Raw genomic sequence first — 25,742 nt, 5'->3', positions numbered from 1 at the left:
TTTGTGTTGTGTGTTCAGATCGTTCAGATGACACGTTTATTTTGAAAAAGGCGGATCGGAAGCCACGGTCTGGCTATAGAGGAACACATTATAGTCTATTATTAGACAGGGCCTTGAAGTACTGTGTCAACACAACGGCTCAGATAACAGTAAACAACTGGACGGATTTCAGGTGATATTTAATTCAAACATGCCGACTAGAATAGCGGAACAGACCGCAAGGTGATGGACGTTAAACGGAAAAGAAACGGATCCTGGATTTAAGAGCACTCATCGGAATTTACCGAGAGCAGCCATTCATATCTGTGAATATGAATCCCCATGAATATGACTCCTCCATGTCTGGGCTTGTCTCAGTCTCGCCGCTTCTGCCTCAAGTTAAACGGCAGGAAAAATGAGCGTCGCCGGGCTTCCTGTAGCAGGGCTTTCCCATGGGCCTTGATATGAAACATCAGGTACGAGCCGGTTATTTAAAGTATAAAATAATAGATGGATGTACTGTACGTTAACGGATAAACATGCAACTCCACCCCCTGATCAATACAGATGTTCTGGCTCTGTCTGCTCAGCCTGAGCCTCCCTCTGTTGTTTTGGTTTGGACACGTGATCACACGGGACGGTCTGTCTCACGTTCTGCAAAGCAACGGGCTCAGGGGCTATATGAGGATCACGCCCGGCAGGATGGACCAGGTGAGAGGGAGAGAGAGAGACAACTTCTAGATTTTAAAATAAATGGTGCATAGTTACAAAATCATTTCACAACAGGTTAATAGCAGACCACCTCAAGGTGTCACGCAGAGAGAACCCGGACATTCTGATGTAGCATTTCAAAATTAAAGCCCTTCAAAATCTCATTCATGAGCTAACTTCAAATCACATTCATAAGACAATTGGCGTTACAAAAAATACATAGTCATATAGAATCACACGACAAATGCTTTCACATGACACCATCACCTGCATAAAATCCAACTGTTGTATTGTTGTTAGATACACTGAGAAAATAGCCTACCTGGCACAGGCCCAAGGGCCCAAAGTGTCAGGTCCACCCTGGCCTTTACCCACAACATGTCACTCAAAGATACACGCACCAACCAGGGAAAGACTAAAAATGACCACAAAGAAACATAATACGACTACAAAGAGACATAAAAAGACTACAAACAGATGCAAAGCAGCTGCAAAGAGACACACAATTACCACAAATTCAACTTTGGTTACTTAAATCACACGTCAAATATTATTTGGGGGAAGTTTTCGATCTACAAAAATGACAAAAAGTAACAGATCAGGCTTCAAAGTCAGACAAAACATATGTACATCAATACATATGTAATTCTGGCAGCATTACTACTGAGATATAATTCCCTATATGACCTAAAACACCTTTATCATTCTGCCCTCTTTCTCAACAGATCCTTTACATGCACTGCAGCCAGTGTGCCTTGGTCTCCAGCTCAGGTCAGATGTTCGGAGCTGGCGTTGGAGAAGAGATAGACAAAGTCGGATGCGTGATCCGGATGAACAATGCACCCACACAGGGGTATGAGAAAGACGTAGGGAACAGCACCAGTGTTCGGGTTGTCTCTCACACCAGTGTTCCCTTGCTGGTAAAAAATGAGCACTACTATTTCCAGCAATCAGCAGACACCACATATGTGTTCTGGGGTCCTGAGAGGAACATGAGGCAAGACGGGAAAGGACACGTCTTTAATACTCTCCTGAAAATAGCAGAGAAGTACCCAAAAGTCAGAATCTACGCTGTGACCACAGAGAAGATTCAGTACTGTGATGGCGTGTTTCAGAATGAAACTGGGAAAAACAGGTACAGTATGAGTTTAGAGTCCCAATCTAATGAATGAAAGCCATGAGTGAAGCACTGTTTGTTTGTTTTCCATGTATTTTAATAAACCAAAGTTACAGCCAGTTGTGGAGGAAGAATTAAGTAAAAGTACTTTTACCATACTGTAAAAATACAAGTAAAAGTCCTGCATTGAAAACGTTACTTAGCTAAAAGTATACTTAAATGTACTTTACTATTAGAAGTGCACAATGAAGAGAAACGTCCTCTGTGAGTTGCCAATGAATTTTTCAATCAATCCGCTAATTAGCTGTTTTAACTGTCAATTTCCGTTTGTCACAGCTCCTTTCAAAATAAGAAGCTTCCATGTGTACAGGAAACAACAAAATAAAGCCATGGAACAAAATACACTTACAAACGATTTTTTATCAAGATCTTACAAAATTAGTGTTACTAAAGTAATATACAAACTAATGATGTGATGTGCAGTTAATGACTGGAACCAGGCTTTTATTTTGGTCCTGTTAGAGTTTTAAATGAGCCTTTTAAGAACAAGTGCCTGCTGTCTCTCACTCAGAATGAAGACGGGGGCGTTTCTCAGTACTGGATTCTTCGCAATGATTCTCGCAATAGATATGTGTGACAGCATCCATGTTTATGGAATGATCGACGACAACTACTGCAGGTGAGACATTTTACACAATGACACATTTTATCCTAACTCGAGCTCCATCTTCTTTTTAAGTGTCGGAAATAACCGTTACCGAACTCCGGTACTTTTCTGCCCCTGACAGTCGAGCCAATCACAGCGTCGTTCCTTACCATTACTACGAGAGGAACCGAATCGACGAGTGCAAGATGTACAGGTTCCACGAGCACACACAACGCGGGGGTCATCGCTTCATCACTGAGAAGGCCATATATGCCAAATGGGCAACACGCCACAAGATGGAGTTCAAACACCCCTCTTGGAGCCTCTAAAGAAGGAGATGTTTAAACTCAGAAGATGTTGAACGTACAGTTGTAATACAGTTTTTTTTCTGGCTTTTAGTCTTCTTTACTAAAGATTTTGACAGTTTTTAAATAGAAAAAAAAAATCCATTTGATGCTGGCATAGTGGATAAAATAATCCGCAGCCATAAATATAAAATAATGCTTTAGATGTACCAGATGTAAAAGTCAGCTGGTACCACTGTCAGTATTACTGAACACTTACCGTTATGTATAGCCATATATCAGTATACTGACAAAGCATTAAGCCACTAAACTAGAACGTAAAACCAGTTTATACCAAAGCTTTTTTTTATACCCGTGCCTTGACTTTCAGTCTTATTTTGCACATGTACTCCATTACGATTTGATGCTGCAACCAGGCGTGCAGCTACAATATGCACCTTTGTTTAAGGCTGCAACTAACGATAACTAGCTGGCCTTTATTTTCTCAATTAATCAGTTTATCATTTGTTCTACAAATTGTCAGAAAGTAGTAAAAAAGAAGACTTTTTTTAAGAAGACTTAGAAGACTAAGAAAACCAGCAAATAATCCCATTTGAGAAGCTGGATCCAGAATCATTTTTTGTGTGGATTTTCGCAGAAAGAAAGACAAAAAAAGGTGCTGATTAATTATCTGTCAATCAGCTGATTGATTCATTGAGTAATCGTTTCAGTTTACTTTCCCTGACTGCAACCAGTTCCAGTGTTGTAATGCTTGAAGTAGTAGTAGTAGTAGTTAGCTTCTGATTTCATCAAAACATTTTATTTTAATGTTAACGGTGTCCACATGTTTCCATTGGGAGCTGAGTGCCATTTAACTCAATGAGAGATCATGCAGTGTGTAGTTGTGGAGAATGTGGGGATGGAGCGCAGTAACATATGTAAACGTGATGGCACGTATACGAACCACAGAGAAGTATTCAAATGTCACTGCAGAGAGGTCGACAGACCACAGTCCTCTGATATACAGCCCACAGCTTCAGTGGCCAACAAACAGTATTAAAAACAACGAGCATGATGGGAAAATACGAGCAGTTCTTTGTGGCTGACGGGACAAATGCAGTTTGGTGTTTTGTTTTAAACATAGGTTACTTTCCCTTCGTATTTCTTCTGCTGGTTTACAATGAAAAACATAGCGCTGCCTTTTTCAGTCACGTAATCCTGCTTTTGTGACGAATTCCAAAGACTGTAATATTATTTGCACGACTGAGCAAACTACTGTGTCAAAGTATTTCACGGTAATTTACATTTCAGACCGGAATTGTTTGAATTAATATGATTATTGACTTTTTGGGAACCACAGATTTATGTGGTGAACTGTGCAAAGTACAAACTTGAATGTAAACTTGACCACTGGTTACTGCAGACGGGTGCAAACATGAATAAATCTGCTGACAGTCTGCATGTGTGTGAGCTCGACTTTGAGTGAGACTATATACAAATGGTATTAATGTCTGTCATGTTTGAACCACTTGAACTGTGTCTACACATGGGAATGCAGTGAAAGGCTCTACGCACATGTGGTCCACCCACACAGGCGTCACATCACTGATTAGACTTCTTGGCAGGACAGTGTGGGCGTGTACAAACAGTTTCACACGCTCTAACAGGGACTGCGCTTCATTTTTATTTCCAAATTCCTGTACCTGTATTGTCCTGTTGTAGATTTAAAGGGCATTCTATTCAACCCCTTCATATACAAATAACCCAAAATTTGGAGTGAGCCCCCCGGATTTGCCCCTTTACCCCTTAATCCAGGCAGAAAGCCCATTAAAACACATTGATATATTATAATCCATCCAGGTAACAATTAAATAACTGCAGATTTCAATTTGTAGTGAACACCTGAGTTTCCACCTTAACTGAAAAGTTAAATTGAGCGGTGCGTGTCATGCTATTTTGTAAATTCTAAGGATTTCTTACCTTATGCAAAAAACATTCATATTGAATCTCTTCATATACAAATAAACCCAGATTTAGTGTGAACCTCTGAATTTGCAACCTGATGGAAAATGTACGGCCCTTTTAAGCTACAAATGAAGATATGGTGTACACTTTAAACACATGTAATGAAGTTTACCCAGAACATCCCACAACAACCTTATTTTATAATCCATTAAAATCCACCTTCAATCAGGATAAACCTATTTTCTGACTAACAATAATATCATGGATGTGTACCTGACAAATATTTCAGATCGCCAATGTAATACTTTGTCAAATACCTCAAATTAATTTAGGAGACGTAAATATAAATGATTTGTAATGCTTCGTCTCTTGGATATCTAGCTCATGTATTTTTTTATTATAGTACAATTTTAAAGGGGACTTCGAAATAACCCCCCACCCCCACCCACCCACGCGCACATCACCGTGCTGCAGTGGGAGACGTGATGATGACGTCGGCTAGTGGCGCAGGAAGATGGGGTACGAGAGGGAGATGATAAGAACGAGAGCAGACATCGAGACCGCAGAAGGCCATGAAACGGTAAACACCGGATTAACACTGGTGCTAACATGTCATGTTAGTTAATGTCTTAATCATATCTGTTGTTGTTAAAAAAAAAAGAACCAGTAGATGTACGTCATCACCGGAGGAAGAATGGCTGCGTAGGATGTTGTTTTTTTATTTTGGTGAACGTAATAACATTTATTGCCTTTTATGTATATAGCGTTAGATAAATATAAGCTTAAATAAAGATAACGATCGCTAGACTGCTATGAGCCTATTTCATAATGTCCTATGCAGCCTGGTGCGGAAATAGCTGTGCACGCTTTATTGTTATAACATCGGTGTGATGCTGATGCGTAAAACTCATTTATTTGAATACATTTGATATCAACCGTGCCATAACATTTGCATTACATGATTCCAATCTACAGTTTATTTGTCTCGTCCCGGACAGATATGAGGACAGACGGCCTCCGCCAGTGTGTTGGTACACATCCTGACCAGACAGCATGGGGCTGAAGATCAGCAAGGTAAGAAAAGACAACACAGTTCGGTAAAGTTGGAAAGATATACAGATTTGGACTTCCCGGATCAATAACTCGTTAGAAACGTGTTTTTTTAAGTCAAAAGCACATTTTTCTAAAATAGCTGTTGTAGTATAACAAGGAGGAGCCCATTAATGTATGAAGTGATCTTTGTCACACTACTTCAAAAGTTATTAAATATTTTTCCCAATAAAAATTCACCATAATTAGTCAAAAGCACATTTTTCTATAATAGCTGTCGTGGTATAACAAGGAGGAGCCCACTGATGTATGAAGTGACTTTGGTCAGGCTACACTTCATAACAAAGAAGCTATTGAATATATTGGTATATGTCTTTTCGCCATTGCACTGTGGAGACGGTCCCCGCGCACTCGTCTCACAACGCATTGAGACCGATGTTATTCGTGCAGTTCTGAGGACAGTCCGTTTAGATTCAACAAAGGTTGTAGCTCGTCGTCTACCTTATACGGTTACAGAGAGGCATCGTTTGTCTTTTAACAACTTTTTGCTGACGAGTTATTGATCCGCGGAAGTCCGAATCTGTGAATATCTTTACAACTTTACCGAACTAGAAAGGACCAAACAACTGTAGGGTGTGACGCTCAGACCTCTTGCCCTTCATCACCAGTATTATCGTTAATAGTATTATTGGGTAAAGGAGTATTACATCCATGCAGGTAGTATCATTGTCTTTATTGTTTACAAGTGGTGGATGAAGTATTTAGATCCTTTACTAAGTAAAAGTACTAATATCACACTGTAAAAACACCACTCTTGCATTGAACATATTATTTAGATACAAGTATTTGTCATCGGGAAAATGATCTGTTACTGTTATATATAACATTATATTATTAGTACGCATGCCTTAATGTATAAACTGCATTTTTAGTTGAGGTGGAGTTTTTAAAATATCTTATGTGAAGCTGCAACCAATGATTATTTTCATTATTAATTGGCAGATTAGCTTCTCAATCGTTTGGTTTGTATGTCCATGACTCAGAGCCCAAAAGTGACAATTACTTGTTTTGTCTGACAAAAAGTACAAAGCCCAAAATGATTCAGAAGGGTGGCTAAGTGGTTATAGCTAATGCATGGATGGATAATTCATGACATGGAAATGCTGAAAGGAAGAAGCTGAAAAAGCTGTGGTTGACATTTCTGGATGAAAAGCTCAAATATATATAAGTATATATCTATACTATATAAAGTACATACTATTGGGTAGTTAAATATATATTTTATGTGCTCTTCATGTTTTTTTTAATGTAAAATCTAAATTTGTAAAGTAACTACTGCTGTTAGATAACGTTGTGGAGTGAAAAGTACAAGAATTCCCTCTGAAATGTATAGATCGGATATATATGGTATATATATATGGTATAGCAGACTGTATAAAGTGGCACAAAATTGTAATTCTTGTGCTTCGTTCAGCGCTGTTGTTTTCCACTGCAGGGACAACAGAGCCACAGGCTGGTGATCTTCGCAGCCATCTTTGTCCTGATGACACTCCTCATCCTGTACGGCTCCAACAATGTCAACGAGTCTGTATATGCTCCCTTCCATGTGGCTACAAATTATGCCATCAAGGCCACAGATCTGAAGACGTGGTCCGGGAAAGACGGTTATGTGCCATTTCACGGGAACAAGGTATTTAATAGCTCGAACGCAAAATAATGTGTTTTTATGACGTGGAAATCCACACATGTTTAGATTACTATGTCATTGTGACTGAGACGATGTGTTTCTGTCACTCAAGGACTGCTTTGAATACTAGTGTACATGTAATTTGATTGGCTACTATACAAATCAGTGAAGGATGCAGCAGAAGGGAACAGTTACTGTTGCACTGACTGAATGTTTCTGTTAACTTCAGTACTCGAACAGGAGTAAAAAAACACACGATAGCAAAAGGAAGTTGTACACCAATAGAAACTAAACGCATGGACCTCCACATCACAACAGTAGGACATTATATGTAAGACATTATTAGGCGATTATTTAAAATGAAGAATAACCTTTAATAGATGAGTCACTCAAAAGCAAACTGTGTGAAAATGTCAGTGCAGTGTTGTCATGAGAATTCTCTCCAAATGAGCCAGATAACACGTTCCTGTTCTGTTTCTCAGTGCGTTATCTGTTTTCCATCTGCCTGTTTGTCTTTATCATATCCATCATTATACATGATGGATTTATTAATAAATAATAAATGCGTGTAAATAAAAATGAAAGCCGAAAGCAGTCAATTAAACGCATCCATTATTTACAAAGTGGGAACTTGTTGCTGTGAGTGAATTGTTGTTTGTAAGCTCCGTTAGCGGCTCTGTGCTGCTTTGAGCTAAATGCTAAGCATGTTAGACCATGTTCACTCACATTTGCTTATTAGTATTAAAAGCAGTTTACAGCAGAAGCTGAGGAGAATGTTTTGGTATTGCAAGTATTTAGTCAGAAACATAAGTGATTTCAATTCACCCTGGGGGGAGCATGAATGTGTGTACCAGATTACATGGCAATCCAGCCACTAGTTCAGTTTTAGCCACTAGGCCAGGGGTCACTAATAGGCGGACCGCGGTCCGGTTCCGGACCCAAACGCTGTTGTATGCGGACCCGGATCTAAAACCGATAATTGATAATTAATAAATTCTAACAGAGCGCTTCTATTTTTACCGGCACAGCTTTTCCAGCCTTTACGGCACTCGGTCAGAGGTCCAGGAAACACACCGACCAATTACATGTGTTGTAAATCATATATGTGTGTATTCCTATAAGCTTTGCAACTCCAGTGACATTTGCACACACACAAGAGAGAGACCCAACAGTCGGAGAAGTACGTGAGTCAGAGAAGTTATTTCACATCGTGTTCTCTAAGAAGAGACATGTGGACCAGAGAGACCAAGAATAGACAGACTCATATATCTTCATTCTTCCTACAGGCAGTTCAAAACCAGTGTGTCTCATATGTTCAGAGACAGCGTGTGAAGCGTCACAGCGCTGTTAACTCAACTTCCAAATTCAGCGATGTCAATATCACATCAACATTTTGTTTTTAGAAAACAAATACACAATTGGGGTAGGGGAACTCCTCAGCTACACTAATGATGGACTGTGTTTACACCTTAAATGTTTTTCATTTCAGAGTATGAACCTACGCTGTCAGAAATGTGCGCTGGTGACGAGCTCCAGCCACGTCCTGGGCAGTCGAGCAGGAGAAGACATCGACCGCACGGAGTGCGTGATTCGTATGAACGACGCTCCCACGTTGGGGTACGAGACTGATGTAGGGAACCAGACCTCTCTGAGGGTCGTGGCCCACTCCAGTGTGTTCAGGGTGATCCGGAAGCCTAATGAGTTCCTACAGAGGCCAGACAGCAGCCCTGTGATAATCTTCTGGGGACCCCCAAGCAAGATCGGCAAGGAGGGCAAAGGAACACTGTACAGGTTGATCCAGAGAGTCAGCATGACCTACAACAACTTGTCTTGTTTCAGTATCACAGCCAACAAGATGCGCAGATTTGACAGTCTGTTTCACAGGGAGACTGGACGAGATAGGTGAGTATTTAGGGAGCGAGTGAATCATATTTTATTGGGTAAAAGTCACTTTTCTTTCTCCAATATATTTTGTTTTTCTCTGCTCAGACAAAAATCTCACTCGTGGTTGAGCACAGGCTGGTTCACCATGGTCATAGCCATTGAGATGTGTGATAACATCAAAGTATACGGGATGGTTCCACCAAATCACTGCGGGTGAGTAATGATGGCACTCGTCAACCTATGTAGACTCATTAAAACACTATAAAGCCATCAGTCGACTCATTATCACAGATAAGATGGTTGTGAATTAGAATATTAAACCCCTTATTCTTCTAGGAAATCCAAACCTGGATCCAAGAAGATGCCCTACCACTACTACAAGCCCAGGGGTCCTGATGAATGTGTGACATACTTACAGAATGAGGGCAGCCGGAGAGGGAACCACCATCGCTTTATCACAGAGAAACAAGTGTTTGCACGCTGGGCAAAGCAGTACAACATCACCTTCACTCATCCCAAATGGTTTTAGACTTTTGTGAAAACCACAGAGAGATCCATCAGTGCTGAGAGAGGCCTCGAATGAGGCTTCAAAGAAAGCACATGATGAAATACTGCTGTTATCAGGAATAGCCACAAGGATGAAACATGTTTTGGACCGATTGACTGAGGAGAAGAGTGCAGGATCTCAGTTTGGAGAGGAACTACTATATTGTGTATATTCCACATGGACTTGTGGTGGCCAGCAGACGGGTGTTTTCGTAAATAGGAAAGAAGATGAATTTAAAGAAGAATTTTTACATGTTTGTAGTATTTTTGTTAACATGTATTAAAAAGGCATTATGTTTCCCATGGGAAGAGGGAATTATATCAGCAGGCATTCTCATTAGATTGGACTAAGTGGCCTACAAAACACTATCTCAGCTAGAGATTCGATTATTCTCAACAGTAATTGCAGTCTAATTCAGCAGACCACTAATTCATTCTACATGTACATTGGTGTAGTGTGTGTGAGCAATACAGCTGGGAACAATAACAGTTCCTGAACAGATGCCAAAACCACTTTTGTTCTCTTAGCTTAAATAATACGAGTATTTCAACATACATTTTGATTTATAAACAACTAAAGAACGTCTTAAATTTGGCAAAAAACAGGATTTTAATGAGGAAACTTCTGATTTCATATGTAAAGATGACTGCCAGCTTAGTATACTTGGTGCTACAGATACTCTGTTGATTCAACAGTGACAAACAATTACACTGCAGTTTGTGCATCAGCTATCTTGCCTGTAATAATTAAAACAGATTGCTGAAATTACGTGGCACCACATTTATTCTAGAGATACCGATTGCCAATTATAAAGATTTGAAATCTCAGAGTTGTTATAACATTAATTTCTTACTGAACTACTGATTACTGATCTAAAACCTTTTTTTTTTTTTAAATACCTCAGTGGCATTCCAGTGCATGCAGCTTGTGTTTAAATAGTCCACAGAATGCATCATGGTCGTGTTGTGTATCAGTGTGTTGCCCTGAGGACCGCACGATTCAATTAAAAGTGAAATTGTCATAAAACTAAACATGAGAAGGGTTCAATGTCTCTCACTGTGTTGCCTTTTGCAAGTTGTTGAGCGGTGAACGTGTCGTCAGAATATTTATCTTCAAGGAGAGGCCGTCATCACCGATTGTTGTGATGAAGCCTAAAATAACATGAGTTTTGTATATAATGCAAAAACAGTCAGTATCTATAACTCAACTACACTAACACTCATTTTATAATCAATGACGGTAGACGAAGTATTGGAAACGTGAACAAAACTAAATACAATTCAACAAAACCACAAAATACAGGCTCCAAAATGTCATCACCTCTCTAAAACAGTTAAACAAAAATGTAACATTAACTTGATTGAAGTATTAATTATTGCAGGACTGTTGTATCACTACTAAAAGCAGACGGGTGACTTTCTCTTACCGCGGGCGTGTGTTTGACCTACTCTCTCAGAAAAAATGGTGTTTATTGATGAAAATATTCAGTGACATTTGTTTGTGCGTGTTGTGCTTTGAAAAAATACAATACGAGTCGGTGCAAGCTTGTGGAAAGTATTTGTATTTAAATATGTACAATTTGTTAAGCCATTTACAAACACAGACATACAGAACGAAGACGTGAAGAGAAATGTGACAGGTATCTAGTGACAGTGTGTGACTGCACACAATGCAGTGATTGGGATGTTTGTATTAACAGCTGTTTTAACTGTAAGCAATGCTACAAAGGTCTAATTATGGAAAATTAACAACTTCATGGTGAATACTAGATGATAAAACGTCTGCCAGCATGTCTTTGTTTACTTTCTGTGATCACTAATTCTTTAATGAATCATTGGAAACATCTGAAAAGGCGGCGGTGATCTTCTGTCTAAGCCCGGCCATGGAAACCAAGATGGCCTCCTGTTGAAAACAAAATGAGAAAAACTAAATTAACACACCAGTGAGTGAAACAAGCTTAATCCAAAATACTTGCAGAATGTAAAGCATTTGCTGATGTCATGTGATAGGCCCTCACCTCTGTACGAATGGTCCTGCTGCCCTGACCGGGGCATGTGTTGAGGTACAGGTCAAATAACACACTGGGGTCAGTCACCTGCAGGTGTTGGTCCGTATCTACACTGGCCTCCAATCCCTGAAGGCCTCCAAAGACTACCAAAAGATGCCTAAAAAGGGGGAAAAAGTCGAGTTTAAATTAACACAAAGTAAAGACAACAATACAGAAAGTAGACGGCGCTTTCCGACACTAAAATTGCATTTTTCAGTTTAACTTTGAGCCCTTTCTGTCTCAGCAACAGACTCTCGTGAGATCTGGCAACTAATGTTCACAAACACCCCTGGCTAACTCATTTTGTTGATGCTAAATATAGCGGTTAGCTGTGTAAATATCTAATGCTAGCAAAAGAAAATCGAAATACATTGTGCAAATATAACCCGGTCCGCTTTCAACCATCCACACTACGTCCGCAACGTTTCCAAATGAGGTGGAGGGAGGGGAGGAGAGGCGAACAAGCAATGACTACGCCCACTTAGGAGACAGGAAGTGCACATGATTACAAATCATTGGCAGAGCTTGTGATGCCTTAGCTTGTGTTCTAAAGTACTTTTGGTACATCAGAGGTTGAAGGGAACGTCATTAGTTTTAGAAGCATTTGATTGGAAACCAAAATACTGGACAAATTCAATTTGACCTCATGGTGGCGCCAGAGGAAAAGTAAGGGGGATCACCAAAGTCAGTATTTACTAAATATAATGAGAATCCATCTGATGTTGAGATATTTCAGTCTGGGCCAAAGCAGACCAGCAGACAGACCAACATTAGCGTGCATGGCTAATAACAAATGTCTCAGAGACGCCCGGTCCCAATCTCATTGGCTCTGAACATACTTGAATGGTGACAGTGTTGCTTGGTCCATGTTGCCGCCTTTCTCTGATGTGCCAATAGTCAGATCGTATCCTTCTGCATATGGACTCTCAGTGAAGACTGCACCTGCATTAACAAACCGACAGCAATGAGGATAAAGCAGTCGCAGCAGGGCCACGCCGCATACTGGATTCTTGCACAAGTTAGTGGGTTGGTGTGGATGAAAAATCCAAGATGTTGCAAATTAATGTGGAGCATATGTTTGAGTGTATCATAAGGATAGGAAACCTACTGAGACACGACGCCAGACGGACACTGTAACCCCAGTAAACACCACCTTCAGTCCTGGGCAGGTGAGGAGCCACCACCACACCTTTACACATTTTGCTCTCTGAGGAAGACGGACACACACACTGAACTGATGTGCAGAATTGAATGTGCAATGAGGACTTTTCTTAGAAGAAGAAAAAAGGTATGTTACCCTGATTTTGTGTCTTATTGAGCTTCAATGTGACTCGAAGTCCAGACTGCAGCTGTTTATCTATCCGGACATCCTTTGGGAGCACATGGAGAGAGTTAATTCTGGGAAATTGTAAAAGTAATTTTTCACTGTTTTCTGACATTTTATAATCAATTGATCTAGAGAATACCTGGTAGATCAATAATCAGTTGCATCCAACACCTTCGATCATAGCGTCCACATCAGACGATGAACGTGACCTTTGTTAAAACATGCTCACCTTTCTCATTCCACAGTTGACCAATGAGCCTTTTCCTGGTTTGATCGGCCTGTCGAGGACGATTCCTTCCCGGTAATCTGATTCATCATCGATCCTCATGTGGTGAGGACTGTCTAAAGGGTTGAGCAAACCTGGTAGGAAAGAAGACCAATCACATCCTTTAGGGGCCTCTTTATACAATCGGTCTACATAGATAAAAGTATTCAGTTAATAACCAATTGTACCCTCCAGGATAACAACTTGATCTGATCTACACACTTTTAGGGCCCCCCACCTGAGGATCTAAGGCTGCCAGCTGACTCATACGGGGTCAACATTTCTGTTATGTAGCATGAGGCCAGACCCAGACGTGCTTTGAAAGTGGTCATTAAACTAACAGGAAGCCAATGAGAGAAGCAGGATTGGGGTGACGTGATGTCTTCTGTCAAACACAGTGAGAAGCCTCGCTAACTAGTGGGAGGCCAGAGTGTTGGCTAGCTGCTAAAAGCTAATTTGCCATATTTTAATGACGTCAGTTTAATAACTTTTGGGGATGCAGTTGTCTCAGTTTTTGTTTGAGGGGGGACCCACAGTGTAAAGACTTTGAAAACCAACGCTGTTAATGAATGCATGAAAAGGAAAATTGGATTATTACCTGCGTACTGTAAGTCTTGATGTTTTGGGAAAAACCACTTGCGCAGATACCTGGTGGAGAAGAAATGCTGCAATCACAATCTCATAAAATGGGCTGACACTGACATCCGATTATAAAACAATCCCACTTACTGGGGACATTCCAGGTACTGAAGGATTCTGGCAAGCTGAATACAAGCATGTCCTTTCTTCCCAACACCTTTAAATTCTCCTTCAACGCTCCTGTGGGACAAAGAACACATATTTTCTATGAGCTTTCTGGTGGTTTAGGGTGTTTGTTTTCTCCCATAAATTGTATCTTAATGGTTAACTTACTTGACATCTTCCCCATATTCATCAAACACGATGATCTCATCGACACAGAACACGACACAGGCTCGGGCGATCTGCCCGGCCAGGTACGTACGAAGCTCAGTGGACTGAGCGTTATCCAGGACAGAACCCGGCAGAGCCACGCTGACCGTGTAAGCCCGACCTAGAGAGAAACACGAACAGATCACACACTGCTCCACGCTGTTCACAGATATCATGACAATCCGTGAAATGATAACACGGGTTACCTTTTGTGCTTTGGATCTGATCATGTTTTGCTCTCTCTGCGGACTCTGTTTTCTTTTTCTGCTTTTCCAACTGTTTGATCAGCTTGGCCTCTTTCGTTTGCTTCTGAGCCTCTTTTACTGTCATCAAGGAAGAATCAATGACATTGGTAAGCACATTAGATATATGGAGACAGAATGGAAGGATCCACATTGATGGTCTATGACACCCAGGTCGGGAACCAGAGGTCTACAAATACAAATGTCAGTTGTACAGATTGAAAATTAAAACTTGTAACACTCTCTACAGTAGCAAATAAAGTCCAACTTTGACACGTGAGTCTCCAGGAGCGCAGTGATAATCACCTGAAACTAACCCAAGAAGTATAAATGATCATACATTAAAACAAACATGCTGTGTAATGCTGTGGCTAAATATGAGCTAAAACATCATATGCAATGTTAATATGTAACTTAACTGGAAGGTTTTGTAAAACAAACAAAACCCACACGTTTCTTTTTGAACAAAGACACGTTATAACAGCGTGGCTTGTTAAAACTTAATAAAGGAGCGTGCTGTAACTGACCTAAATGTAGCTAACGTTAGCTGTTTACTCACTTTCTGTTTTCCTTTTCTTCCAGTCCACCTTCTCCGCGGGCTGTTAAAATCAACAAACACATTACAGGTGATATAAAGAAATGTACAATGTCATTTTGATGTAAAACAATAGTGTTACGCTACCTGAGAAGGCACACTTTGGGGTCTTTTCGCTGAAACGTCGGTAGACATTTTTACACACACCAACACGTGAAGTGTATTTACTTCCGGGTCGCGATTCGCGTTTCAAAATAAAAGTCTGATGCTACCGTGGTTGACACTGACCGTACAGGCTGATTAATCCCGACGGTTTTATTTATTGAACTGCTGGGATTTCCTAACACACAACTGGGACGTCATAAAGGCATTGTCTTAAACAGTTTCCTCCTCCTTTACTTCTATTAGGACCCCAGAATATAAGTTTCAACTGAAGGAAATATCAATTTCCATGAGAGGGTGTTAATAACAACAAGTGAACCTTGAGTAATGCTTTTCAAATATTTCGATCTTTAGACATTTTCCCTACATCTACATTTGGCCTGGCGTGGGTATCTTCTAAAACTAAAATGAATATATGACATAGGAACCTCTACTTCCAAAAGGACCTCCCATACATTTGCTCATTTTTCAAACATCACATTACAAGTTGGCTTGATTGTTGATCAGGGTGTTATACGCCAGTTTATTGTGATTATTGCTGAAAACATTTTTTCCCCCCAAGGAATGAGACATATCTTGTCCATTTCTTGTTCTTTAGGTTGTTTAATAAAATGAACTTTTTGTGTAAAGGGGCCTGGCTTCAACTGTAAACATTTCTACTCTTCATATGGACATCAGAAGTATGCTCGGCTCACATTCTTTTATGAGACAAAAACACTGTCAATAGAGGACAGAGGACAGAGAAAGACAATAATGCTGAAGATGTGGATTTATCGAAAGCTTTATTTAACCTTTTGGATACTTGGATATAAGACAAATGTCTCTGCAGTTACTGAGAAATAGAGTAACGAGAAATATGTTGTACAGTTTTTTGCTTGGAAAATAAAAGTTAAGTAAGTGGACAAGTGATGCGTGACATGTGTGCTTTACTGTCTTTGACTCAATTTTCTCAAGATGTCCTCAGCTGCATCCAGAGTGGAGTCCTCCTTTTAGACAAAAAAAAGGTGAGTTTGAGTGACTGAAGGACGTACTGACAACGAGAAACACGATGAAAATAAGAGAGGACTTGAATCAAATTAAGATTTTGTTAACCTTGATGAAACAGAATCGGATATATTTGTCAAAGTCCTTTCTGTGCTCTGGGATGTAGAATACTGAGACAGAGATTGTTGCTAAACCCTGAAGAAAAAAATACAAATAACATAGAGAGAAGTTGAGAAATACATCGAAATATATGGTTAAATAAAACTTATGTTATTGCTTTAGGTAGTGATTTTAAATCAAATTAAATACAGTTTTTATGACATTTTAATTGTTTACCTTCTCTTTAATTAGCCATTTAACAAATCTGAAGTCATGGGGTTCATCCACAGACTATACTGTTGCATGCATACGTTTATTTCTCATACATCTGCCAGTCACTTCTCTCGCATGCTCTTATAAACATGAACATGGCCAACTATCAATTACACAATAAAACACCTGACAGGCTCAACTTGGGGTACCAACATCCTAAAGTTTTAACAAACACCAAAGTTGTTCCTCTGGGAGAGAAACTCTGTTCTCTTTCTGGGTGATTGAAACCAGGTTTATTCTCCACCACAGGGAGCAGTTTGCCGACAGGCTGATTGAACTTTACTGGCGTCTATAAAACTCTCGCACAGCTCAGGTGTCAAAAGTCCACCAGTGTCATCACCACTTACCACACATTTTTGTCCACACGCTCTGTACTGTGTGCATGAAAGCGTCCTGACGTGATTATCTGAAAAAGCAAAGCACAGTTGAAATTTGCCAATCATACAAATGCTCTTCAGTGCTGCTGCTGAACTCAGCTGTTAATGGTTTCTAATTGAACTCTGACAAACTTCAGTGAAACTTCCTGCAACATTAAGTCGCCTCCACCCCTCCTTCCCCCGATCTTTCAACCTTTTGTACCTTTATATGACAGCGCTGTTTCCCTTCAATGACTCCTTATTGAGCAAAATGTAGAGTCCTGACATCTTAAAAATAACACACAAAGTGCAAAAGACAATAATGTAGCAACAGAAAACATTTGCATGTGGTGGTGATATTCCTTTTAACATCTCGACCTTTAATCCAACATTCTGAGTAGATAATTTAATTAGAAACACCGTCAGTACACTGCTGACTATGAATGAGTTAGATACTCCGAACTCAGGTTGGCTGCCGACTCACATCGTTAATATGTTCAAGAAAAGCAGACACACAACTCTACAATAAATGACCTACAGTTTAGTCAATATAGTGTGATGAAAATCAATTTATTGTGATTAAAACATTAAGACAGTGGCTGCAGTGCTTTTAAGCCTCAACTTTAGCTGAACATATACGACTCTTATTAACTGTATATCTAAATTGCTATTAGGTTGTTGTTTCACACAGTTCACATGGACAACCAAATATTGCAATATACACTTAACACGACATGAGCCTCTGAAGCTACAACAGAAGATAAACACTAAAACAGAGTGGATTCATTAAAAGGCTTTCTAAAAATGTTCTGCTTGACATTATTGCAAAGGAAGATTCACATGGATTTTTTTTGTTGAAACCTGAGTTTTTACACAATGTGTATTAACATATAGGAGTGTAACGGTTCACAAAATTCTCGGTTCGGTTCAATACGATACAGTGGTGCCACGGTTCGGTACGTTTTCAATACAGCAAAAAAAGCAGAAAAGCCAGAACCTCGCTGGTGAGACTCTCGAGGGGGCGTGTCTAAAGAAGATGGCTCTTCATCTCCCATTCAGTATGGGATTGTGTTTTCTTTTACGAAGCAGGAATTGTGGTCTGGAGAAATGGGCTCGTGAAGGAGTCGTGTGTTTCAAACAAATGGTTTGTAATGCGTACCGAACCGAAAGCCTCGTACCGAACGGTTCAATACAAAAAACGTGTATTGTTACACCCCTAATGGACAACATTGTCTTTAAGTACTCAACTGTGCCATTAGGACACACAAGCACTGAATATGGCTCATTTCAACTGAGGAAGCAACCTAAGCCGGTTTATAAAGCCAGGTGAGCTCCGGACGGACGGGTGATGCTTCTTGTGGTGGGTGATTTTTTTTACTGTGTCTGACTCCACTTCCTTAAGATGTCCACTGCTGCATTCAGGGTGGAGTCCTCCTGTTAGACAAAGAGAGTGAGTGTGAGTCAAAGAGCGAGGCAGGAGAAGGCTGAGATCAGATTCATTTCAGTCCATTACGTTGAATTCACCTTGATGAAACAGAACCGAATGTATTTGTCGAACTCCTTGCTGTGCTCTGGACTGTAGAATGCTGAGACGGGGATTGTTGCTAAACCCTGAAGACAAATAAATGATATAGTAAAAAGTCAGAGAATTTAATTATACGCCAAAATTAAATGTTGCACAAAAACAGATTTCCATAAAAACAAACTGCAACACTTGTGCTGCTGCTTCAAAAGGAATTTGTTACTCGGTCCTTAATAAAATCCAATAAAGTATTAATTGAATTATGAATATTTACCTTCTCCTTAGTCAGCCACTTAACAAATCTGAAGTCAGTGGGCTCATCCTTAGTGCTCTGGTCATTCAAGTCCACCTCTGTCAAAAAACGAACATTAATTAGACAACGCGAATAAAAGAATGAACTGGAAAAACACATTTTTAAAAGCCGTTTTATTTTTTTAGCTAAGACGTATTCGGGCGTTTGTTCTTCACTCACTGGCAGACGAGATGTCAGCGATTATAAAATAGCCTCCCTCCGGCATGATGGGCCGCAGACCCACACTCTCCAGACACGAGGCCAGCTTCTCTCTCTTCTGGTGCAACATGGCAGGCAGCTGCTGGAAGTAGCTCTCTGGAGTCCCAAACAGCTCGTACTCTCTCTCAAACCCACGAGCTACTGCCTCCTGTTGAAGGCGGGAGTGGAGGGAAAGACCAACATGGGAAATGGGATACGTTTCTTATGTTAAAATGACAACGGTGACATTTGCAGATTGATTTGTTCAAGCAGAAGAAAAACTATCCTTAAAAGAAAACATGTTTTATTTCGACAGATGAATCTAAAATGCTCAGGTGTTGTGTATTTACCTGAGCGGCTGTAGGACAGTGGTAAACACAGTTCTGATGGATTGTTTTCATGTGTTGAATGATATGCCCAGAGCTGATGACCCAGCCAACCTGGAAAGAAAAAAAGGTGATCATAACAATGTTTAGTAAAGATGAATACATGACTGAAATACTCAAGACAGTTTGTGCATTACCTTCCAGCCGGTAGCACTGAAGGTCTTTCCTGCACTGCCGATGGTGATGGTTCGTTCCCACATGCCAGGGAGGCTGGCTGTCAACACATCAACATAATGAACATCATGCAGCTTCACACTTTGTGTGCATTCTGTTGAACTCGGGCTGCATCTCACCGATCTTCACGTGCTTGTTTCCATCATAAGTCAGCCACTCGTACACCTCATCACTGATGCACAGCACATCGTGTTTGATACACAGATCAGCAATCATTTGGAGCTCTTCCGTCTTGTAAACCTGTAATGGACATAAATGTGTGAACACATTTCATTCAGCTGGCTTTACAAAGAGACACTACTCTGGTAAATGTCTTACTTTGCCCAGTGGGTTGTTGGGAGTGTTGATGACGATGGCTTTTGTGCGTGGAGTGAATTTACTGGCCAGCTCCTCGGCAGAAAGAACCCAGTCTCCACTTGACGGGACGGTGCTTCCCTCAACTTTCTTGAATTTAATAAGAAAGAATAACGGTTGATGTATACTTTTTGTAAGGACACATATATACAAAGACAAAAAGGTGAAATTGTTGAAAGATGCTCTGCAATTATTTGTGTAAAAAGTGTAACTCACCGGCCTCAGAGGTACATAAACTGCCTTTCCTCCGGTCATCTTCACCATTGGCTGGTAGCAGTCGAAGAACGGTTCAACAATTATGACCTGAAAGAAAAGTTATTATTAGTTATTATTCAAAGGCTATTGGCCACAACGTTGGGTAACTGAAACCACAATATGTAGCACTGTGTTCACTGTGCTGAAGTTAAAGTTACCACAAGGAACTTGTATTTTGTGTTCATTTGGCCGGTCCCTGTGGACAGAAGTGGCAGTGTTTCCGTGAGTCCCTTTAGAAAACAGTTGAGTAAATTACTTTGACTTGAGTGGATTTTCATACCTCATCCCCTTCATCAATCAGAGCTTGAAATGTACAGAAGAGAGCCTGATAAGCTCCAACTGTGACCAGCACGTCTTCAAAAGGATCAATCTCGTGTCCCACGATCTTACTGAAGAACTTAGCCAGGATGTTTACAAGAGGAGGATGGCCCTGAGGAAAGAAATAAAAAATCAAACTTTAAATGAAACACAGGATACAATCCCGAGGAAAAAAGCAGGTTCCTCTTAGTGCTTCTCTGACATTCAAAGAAAGATTAAACTGTGACTAAGTGTGTCTCTCCACTTACAAAAGCTCGGGTATACTGGTGCATTTGGTGTCCTCCACTCACAGCTTTACAAAAAGCTTCTTGGACAAATGTGGGAGGAGAGAAGTCAGGAAATCCCTGTCCAAGATTCACCGCTTTGTAGTCTGCTGCCAGTTGTGTGAATTCAATCCTGTTGGTGCAAAACAGGTCACACACTGCAGTGCTGCTCCATAAGTTACAATGATATGACCACAAATCCTATCCTGCGATTTATTACGTACACACAAGTGAGTAAGAAAAATACATATAAACAATTATAAATGCTTTAGAATGAATTATTTGTGCAGAAAGTTTAATGCAAGAAAAAACCAACAAAATAATGATGTAGTTTCAAGACATATCTGGATCAGTGAGAAAATAATCTTTTATATAAACGTATAAATGTTGATATATGATTCAAACTGTATTACGTACCACACGTTCTTACAGACACCGACAGTTCTGCGTGCTTGAAGTTGTCGCGACATGATTGCCTGAAATAAAAAGCACATTTGTAAGAACGTCATGTGTCGCTTTATGTATCAATTAACTGCAGCTGTACTCACTTTATTAATGTTTCTTATTGAGGAGTTCTCAAATTAGCAGCCAGACTCCTGATTATTCCCTTCATCAATCACATATCTTGCAGAGAGAGAGAGAGAGAGAGAGCGAGAGCGGACTGAGAGAGCCTGAACACAGCAGGATAGAAGCTGCACTTTACCCCTTTAGCGAATTAGTGCATGATTAAGAGGAAACCCCCGTTGAGTGTTAGAATTAGTTCTAGAGACTTGGCTTTGTTAGTCATAAATGGTGAGAATGTTCATAATAGGCAATAGTAAAGTATCGACGATGTACATAACTATTCGTACTGGGTGTTAGGGTTACATCCTATTGAGAGCGCCTCGGGCATTAACCGTAAAAGACAATAATTCTGAAATCCTAACGATTCAGCTACGGGGTGAGATAGAAGGCCGAAGGTATTGTTGCGACACCTCCAAGAGGAACGGATATCCTCGCCGGTGGAACAGCCGGACGGAGTAACCTGTTAGGTGCGTAAGACTCCCCCGTTTAGACACGGGGGCGGGCAGGACCCGTTCACGCTACAGTACCTTACAAGCGAGCCGAAGTTCTCGTATTAGGCTCGTGCGACATAAACCAGGCGTGCGCACAATGCATGCCGGGTAGATTTGCCGGACGCAAATCTACCCGGCATGCGGGTAGCAAATCTACTTGATCCCGATTTGCTCTGACGTCATGAACTCGTGAGCAACGATAACCTCACGAGAGCGAGGCGGCCGCAGATTTTAGAGCCATGCGCTGCAGTTGCTCTCCACCGCCTGCATGACCCCAGGGCATGATGGGAAACTTCTGGCTGTCGTCGGATCAAAGAGCTGATTGGCTCTTAGATTTGACAACAAACAAGTTAAGTAGAAAATCCTAATTTTCTGTATAATTAATTGTAATACTTAACGCTAGATTGTCAGCCAATAGTCTCATTTTGTGCAATGATGTGGCTGATAATAATAATAATATATAAGGTTATTTATTTAGCATCTGTAAATAAAGATATTTATTGAGAAAGCCTGCATCCTACTTGATGTCAACATTTTTTCAGTCAGAGCACTGAATGTGTCCATCGATTAACGATTGTGAAGCATCACAAAACGTATTAAAAGAAAAGCACAATTGTCACTGATGGAAACTTGCAGTGTCGCCTTTCCTCCGTGTGCAGCCTGTTTATGTAGCTGTGATGTTTGGACTGTTGGTTCAGTTTTTACATTTCTTAAATTTACGCTTGTATGATTTGGAAATAGCGCTATCTTCACATATATTTATTTATATAAATGTTTAAATATGACATCCAAGAACTAACATATGCCCAATCGTATATCCTCAATTATAATAACATAGTTAAATATATAAAAAGACTATATAAATACATATATTATACTATATAATAATAAAGATTATTATTTTTGTACACAAAAAAAATTAAATGATTATTATTTAACTTTTTTTCTGAGATCAGCGGCCGCCGTCATCAGAAACAGACGTCGCTTCACGTGACGCAACTGAGGAAAAATGTCTCATATCTCTTAAAAAATATTTCCTCGTTTCCTCTCTCCTCGCATGGTTTCCTTGCGTCTCGCCATGCATCCCTGGTGGGAGGGACTAAGACGCAAGGAAAGGACCTAAGTGAGGGAAACGGGGATGCAATTAAGAGACTTGGGATGTACCCATAGCCAGGCTAGTCGTTTCCCCATTCCTAGCCTTCATGCTAAGCTAGTTAAGCTAACCAGCAGCTTGATTGATTCTACTCAAATATTCTCATTCTTCTCATCTAACTGAAAGCAAATAAGCGTATTTCCCATAATGTCGAACGATTCCCTTAAACGACACATGATATTTGGTAAAATAAACAAACAAATGATACAATAGTCGTCATTTAAGTTCATCATAAGGATCACATTTTATTGACAAATCATATTACTCCTCGACAGGAATAAAAGGTACAATACGTGCAGCAGCGCTTTAATATCATGTAAATGAATCATGCTGCCATAAAAAGAGACGGATTTACTTTCAACATTAAAACATCGCCTATGATTTTTTGTTTTTTGTTGTAAAACACGGCATAACACACAGTCCTCCTCTACAATGTTGCTTTCTTCAAGTCCTCTGGCAGCACTCGGCCTCTCTTCCTCGCCCTGTCCTTCTTCTTCTCGGTCTTGGCGTGCTTCTGTTTCTGGATGTTCTTCCGCCTCTTGTCCTGGCGGTGCTGCATCTTCTCGATGACGTTCTCGCTCCGCTCGCTCCACTGCTTCTTCCTCTGGTCGCCCCTCTTCTCCTTCTGCTTCAACGAGGAGCGCAGCATGACCTCGTTGTCTTTGATCTTGAGGCCCTCCGCCTTGTAGAGCACGTTGGTCCACTTCATCTTCTCCTCCATCTCGCGGGCCTTCCCCTCGTCCTTCTCCCTCAGCTCTTCCAGCTTGGCTTTGCGAGCCTCGACGCGACCGAGCAGCTGCTTGTAGTTCTTCCCAGTCAGCGGCGTCAACTGGCCCTTCATACTCTGCTTCTTGTTCTTCTTTTTCTGCATTTTGTCTACATACCTCTCTTCCACCATCTCCACCTTGTTGAACACAATGGCAGTTTCACTTCTCTTGTTCACGGCCGGGGCGCACTCTTCCTGTTTTATCTCCTGCTTTATCTCCGGCTGTTCTTTGCCACTTTCTTCAGCCAATTTCTTCAGCCGAAACTCTTTCCTCTTCCTCTTCTTGCGCTCCCGCTCCAACTTTCTTTTTGCTCGCTTAGCCTGGACGGCCTCTGATGCCGAATCCTTTGGGGCTCCCTGATAACAGATTAGTGCAGCGTGTTAGACGAACAGACACTTCACTTTTGAGTTTAACTACTGCGCAGTGTGTGATGACACTTTTGTTTCTGTTTTACAGTTCCACAACATGCATATACTTTGGTATGGACTCTGCATATGTGTTCAGGACATCTCTTACGATCTTATGATCTTATGATTCTGGTCATTCAACTTAAAGCTAAACATAAATGTTGAGCTCCAGTTAATGGTGGAGTCTCAGCACAACTCAAACAATGTTGGATACATTGTCACTAATAGAGAGCATCATTGAAACCTCGTCTGCTCCATCTTTACATACCTGCCCTCTGGACTCTTCGATCTTCTCATGAAGTCTCCTGCGTAGTACATCTACGGTGGAGAAGTTGGACTCTACAAATAAAAGAAAGAATAAAAAGTGACTGAAGGAACCATTTTTAATAACAACCAGGAACAGCCTGAGTAATGGATACACGTACTGTACCTTTAGGTGTCAGTGTCGATGCATTTATGCTCTGAGCTGTGGACCCATTCAGTTTAGCTGTGGCCGGGCCTTTCTGTGCTGCAGGGGAGGGTGAAGCCTTTATTTGGGGTTTAGGAGCCGGTGTCTTCTCATCAGTGCTCTTTTCTTTGAAATTCTTCTTCTTGCACTTTTTCTTCTTCTTTGGAGGACCAGTGTCATTTTTACCCTTAAAATATGCTACACACAGAAAAACACATGTATTAATGATCATATATATTATTAACATTTAAATATTTCACAAATAAACACAATTTTGTATATTGGAATTTAGATTTTTCTTTTTTTAAACACAAGGCACAATCTTAAGATCCACTGTATTATTGTTTCAAACAAGGTTGGGAAGCACAGAATTGATCAATTAACTTTTTTATTTATAAAAATGTCAGAAAATAGTGAAAGATGTCACAATTCCCTGGAGTACATTGACCTAAATTCTGCATCACAAATAATACCAAAACCTAACGATATCTAATTTACTAAAATAAAACCAGCATATCATCACATTTAAAAAAGCTCTAAATGGAGAATGTGAGGTATTTTTGCTTAATAAATGAAGTTTTTGTAGATCTGCTGCTCTTGCCTATTTCTGATATTTGTACACTCGATACTTTAGAAAAAACTGCTTTTAAACAGTACAGCGCCTCCTTTGGTCAACAGCGGAAATAATAACCACGTTGGATAACACCGTTTGACTTTTAGTACTTTTCTACAACCATCAACACATAAACAACTCCCATAGACACGCTGTTTAGCAGTCACAGCACATTCTAGGGTGAAAATGAGCTAAACCGGTGAGCTAACATTACCAAACGGTCTCTTCTTCGGCTCCTGGTCTTGTTGAGAAAACACTTTGCTGGCGAACTTCTGAATGTAGGAATCCCTCGAGACGAGATCCATGTTGACTAAATGAACAGAGCCTCTAAAGCAGCTAAAACAAGCTCTCAAAACACGAGCTTACCGATAGAAACATATCAACACATTTCTATGAACACACGTGGGTAACGTCCCGGGGCGGAGC

The 25,742-nt window shown here is 40.4% G+C and overlaps 5 protein-coding genes across 10 annotated transcripts; 2 read left to right on the top strand and 3 right to left on the bottom strand.

The window, feature by feature from the left end:
• Positions 1-119: 119 nt before the first annotated feature.
• Positions 120-4,194, top strand: st6galnac4 (ST6 (alpha-N-acetyl-neuraminyl-2,3-beta-galactosyl-1,3)-N-acetylgalactosaminide alpha-2,6-sialyltransferase 4). The gene is made up of 5 exons (XM_076098750.1): positions 120-455; positions 547-690; positions 1,416-1,825; positions 2,379-2,486; positions 2,596-4,194. The coding sequence occupies exons 1-5, from the start codon at positions 432-434 to the stop codon at positions 2,780-2,782; spliced, it is 873 nt and encodes a 290-aa protein (XP_075954865.1). The 5' UTR covers positions 120-431; the 3' UTR covers positions 2,783-4,194.
• Positions 4,195-5,152: 958 nt separating this feature from the next.
• st6galnac6 (ST6 (alpha-N-acetyl-neuraminyl-2,3-beta-galactosyl-1,3)-N-acetylgalactosaminide alpha-2,6-sialyltransferase 6) lies at positions 5,153-10,901 on the top strand. Of its 4 annotated transcripts, none has more exons than XM_076086038.1 (6): positions 5,153-5,282; positions 5,701-5,776; positions 7,248-7,442; positions 8,929-9,341; positions 9,429-9,536; positions 9,660-10,901. In XM_076086038.1, the coding sequence occupies exons 2-6, from the start codon at positions 5,756-5,758 to the stop codon at positions 9,850-9,852; spliced, it is 930 nt and encodes a 309-aa protein (XP_075942153.1). In that variant the 5' UTR covers positions 5,153-5,282; positions 5,701-5,755; the 3' UTR covers positions 9,853-10,901. The 4 variants fall into 4 exon arrangements, with proteins under 4 accessions (XP_075942153.1, XP_075942135.1, XP_075942143.1 ...); XM_076086020.1 differs by having other exon boundaries at positions 7,227-7,442; XM_076086028.1 differs by lacking the exon at positions 5,153-5,282 and adding an exon at positions 5,315-5,434 and having other exon boundaries at positions 7,227-7,442.
• Positions 10,902-11,411: 510 nt separating this feature from the next.
• On the bottom strand, positions 11,412-15,478 carry spout1 (SPOUT domain containing methyltransferase 1). The gene is made up of 12 exons (XM_076086007.1): positions 15,385-15,478; positions 15,262-15,301; positions 14,667-14,783; positions 14,422-14,581; positions 14,239-14,328; positions 14,108-14,157; positions 13,474-13,604; positions 13,215-13,287; positions 13,026-13,124; positions 12,757-12,859; positions 11,888-12,035; positions 11,412-11,772 (listed from the first exon to the last, which is right to left on the bottom strand). Exons 1-12 carry the CDS (start codon positions 15,430-15,432, stop codon positions 11,686-11,688), a joined length of 1,146 nt encoding a protein of 381 aa, XP_075942122.1. The 5' UTR covers positions 15,433-15,478; the 3' UTR covers positions 11,412-11,685.
• Positions 15,479-17,668: 2,190 nt separating this feature from the next.
• On the bottom strand, positions 17,669-22,175 carry kyat1 (kynurenine aminotransferase 1). Of its 3 annotated transcripts, none has more exons than XM_076085985.1 (13): positions 21,965-22,175; positions 21,291-21,349; positions 20,859-21,006; positions 20,573-20,722; positions 20,254-20,340; positions 20,002-20,127; positions 19,803-19,923; positions 19,647-19,723; positions 19,474-19,563; positions 19,106-19,292; positions 18,908-18,984; positions 18,636-18,722; positions 17,669-18,545 (listed from the first exon to the last, which is right to left on the bottom strand). In XM_076085985.1, the coding sequence occupies exons 2-13, from the start codon at positions 21,341-21,343 to the stop codon at positions 18,486-18,488; spliced, it is 1,263 nt and encodes a 420-aa protein (XP_075942100.1). In that variant the 5' UTR covers positions 21,344-21,349; positions 21,965-22,175; the 3' UTR covers positions 17,669-18,485. The 3 variants fall into 3 exon arrangements, with proteins under 3 accessions (XP_075942100.1, XP_075942094.1, XP_075942111.1); XM_076085979.1 differs by having other exon boundaries at positions 21,422-22,174; XM_076085996.1 differs by lacking the exons at positions 20,859-21,006; positions 21,291-21,349; positions 21,965-22,175 and adding an exon at positions 20,451-20,488 and having other exon boundaries at positions 20,573-20,690.
• Positions 22,176-23,300: 1,125 nt separating this feature from the next.
• surf6 (surfeit 6) lies at positions 23,301-25,736 on the bottom strand. The gene is made up of 4 exons (XM_076085942.1): positions 25,531-25,736; positions 24,686-24,901; positions 24,524-24,594; positions 23,301-24,204 (listed from the first exon to the last, which is right to left on the bottom strand). The coding sequence occupies exons 1-4, from the start codon at positions 25,619-25,621 to the stop codon at positions 23,509-23,511; spliced, it is 1,074 nt and encodes a 357-aa protein (XP_075942057.1). The 5' UTR covers positions 25,622-25,736; the 3' UTR covers positions 23,301-23,508.
• Positions 25,737-25,742: the final 6 nt, after the last annotated feature.

The sequence above is a fragment of the Anarhichas minor genome, unplaced genomic scaffold, assembly GCF_050575085.1.
Source record: "Anarhichas minor isolate MPS153535 unplaced genomic scaffold, ASM5057508v1 ptg000002l, whole genome shotgun sequence".
NCBI classification, from domain to species: Eukaryota; Metazoa; Chordata; class Actinopteri; order Perciformes; family Anarhichadidae; genus Anarhichas; species Anarhichas minor.
This window is presented reverse-complemented; position numbering and strand designations above follow the sequence as displayed.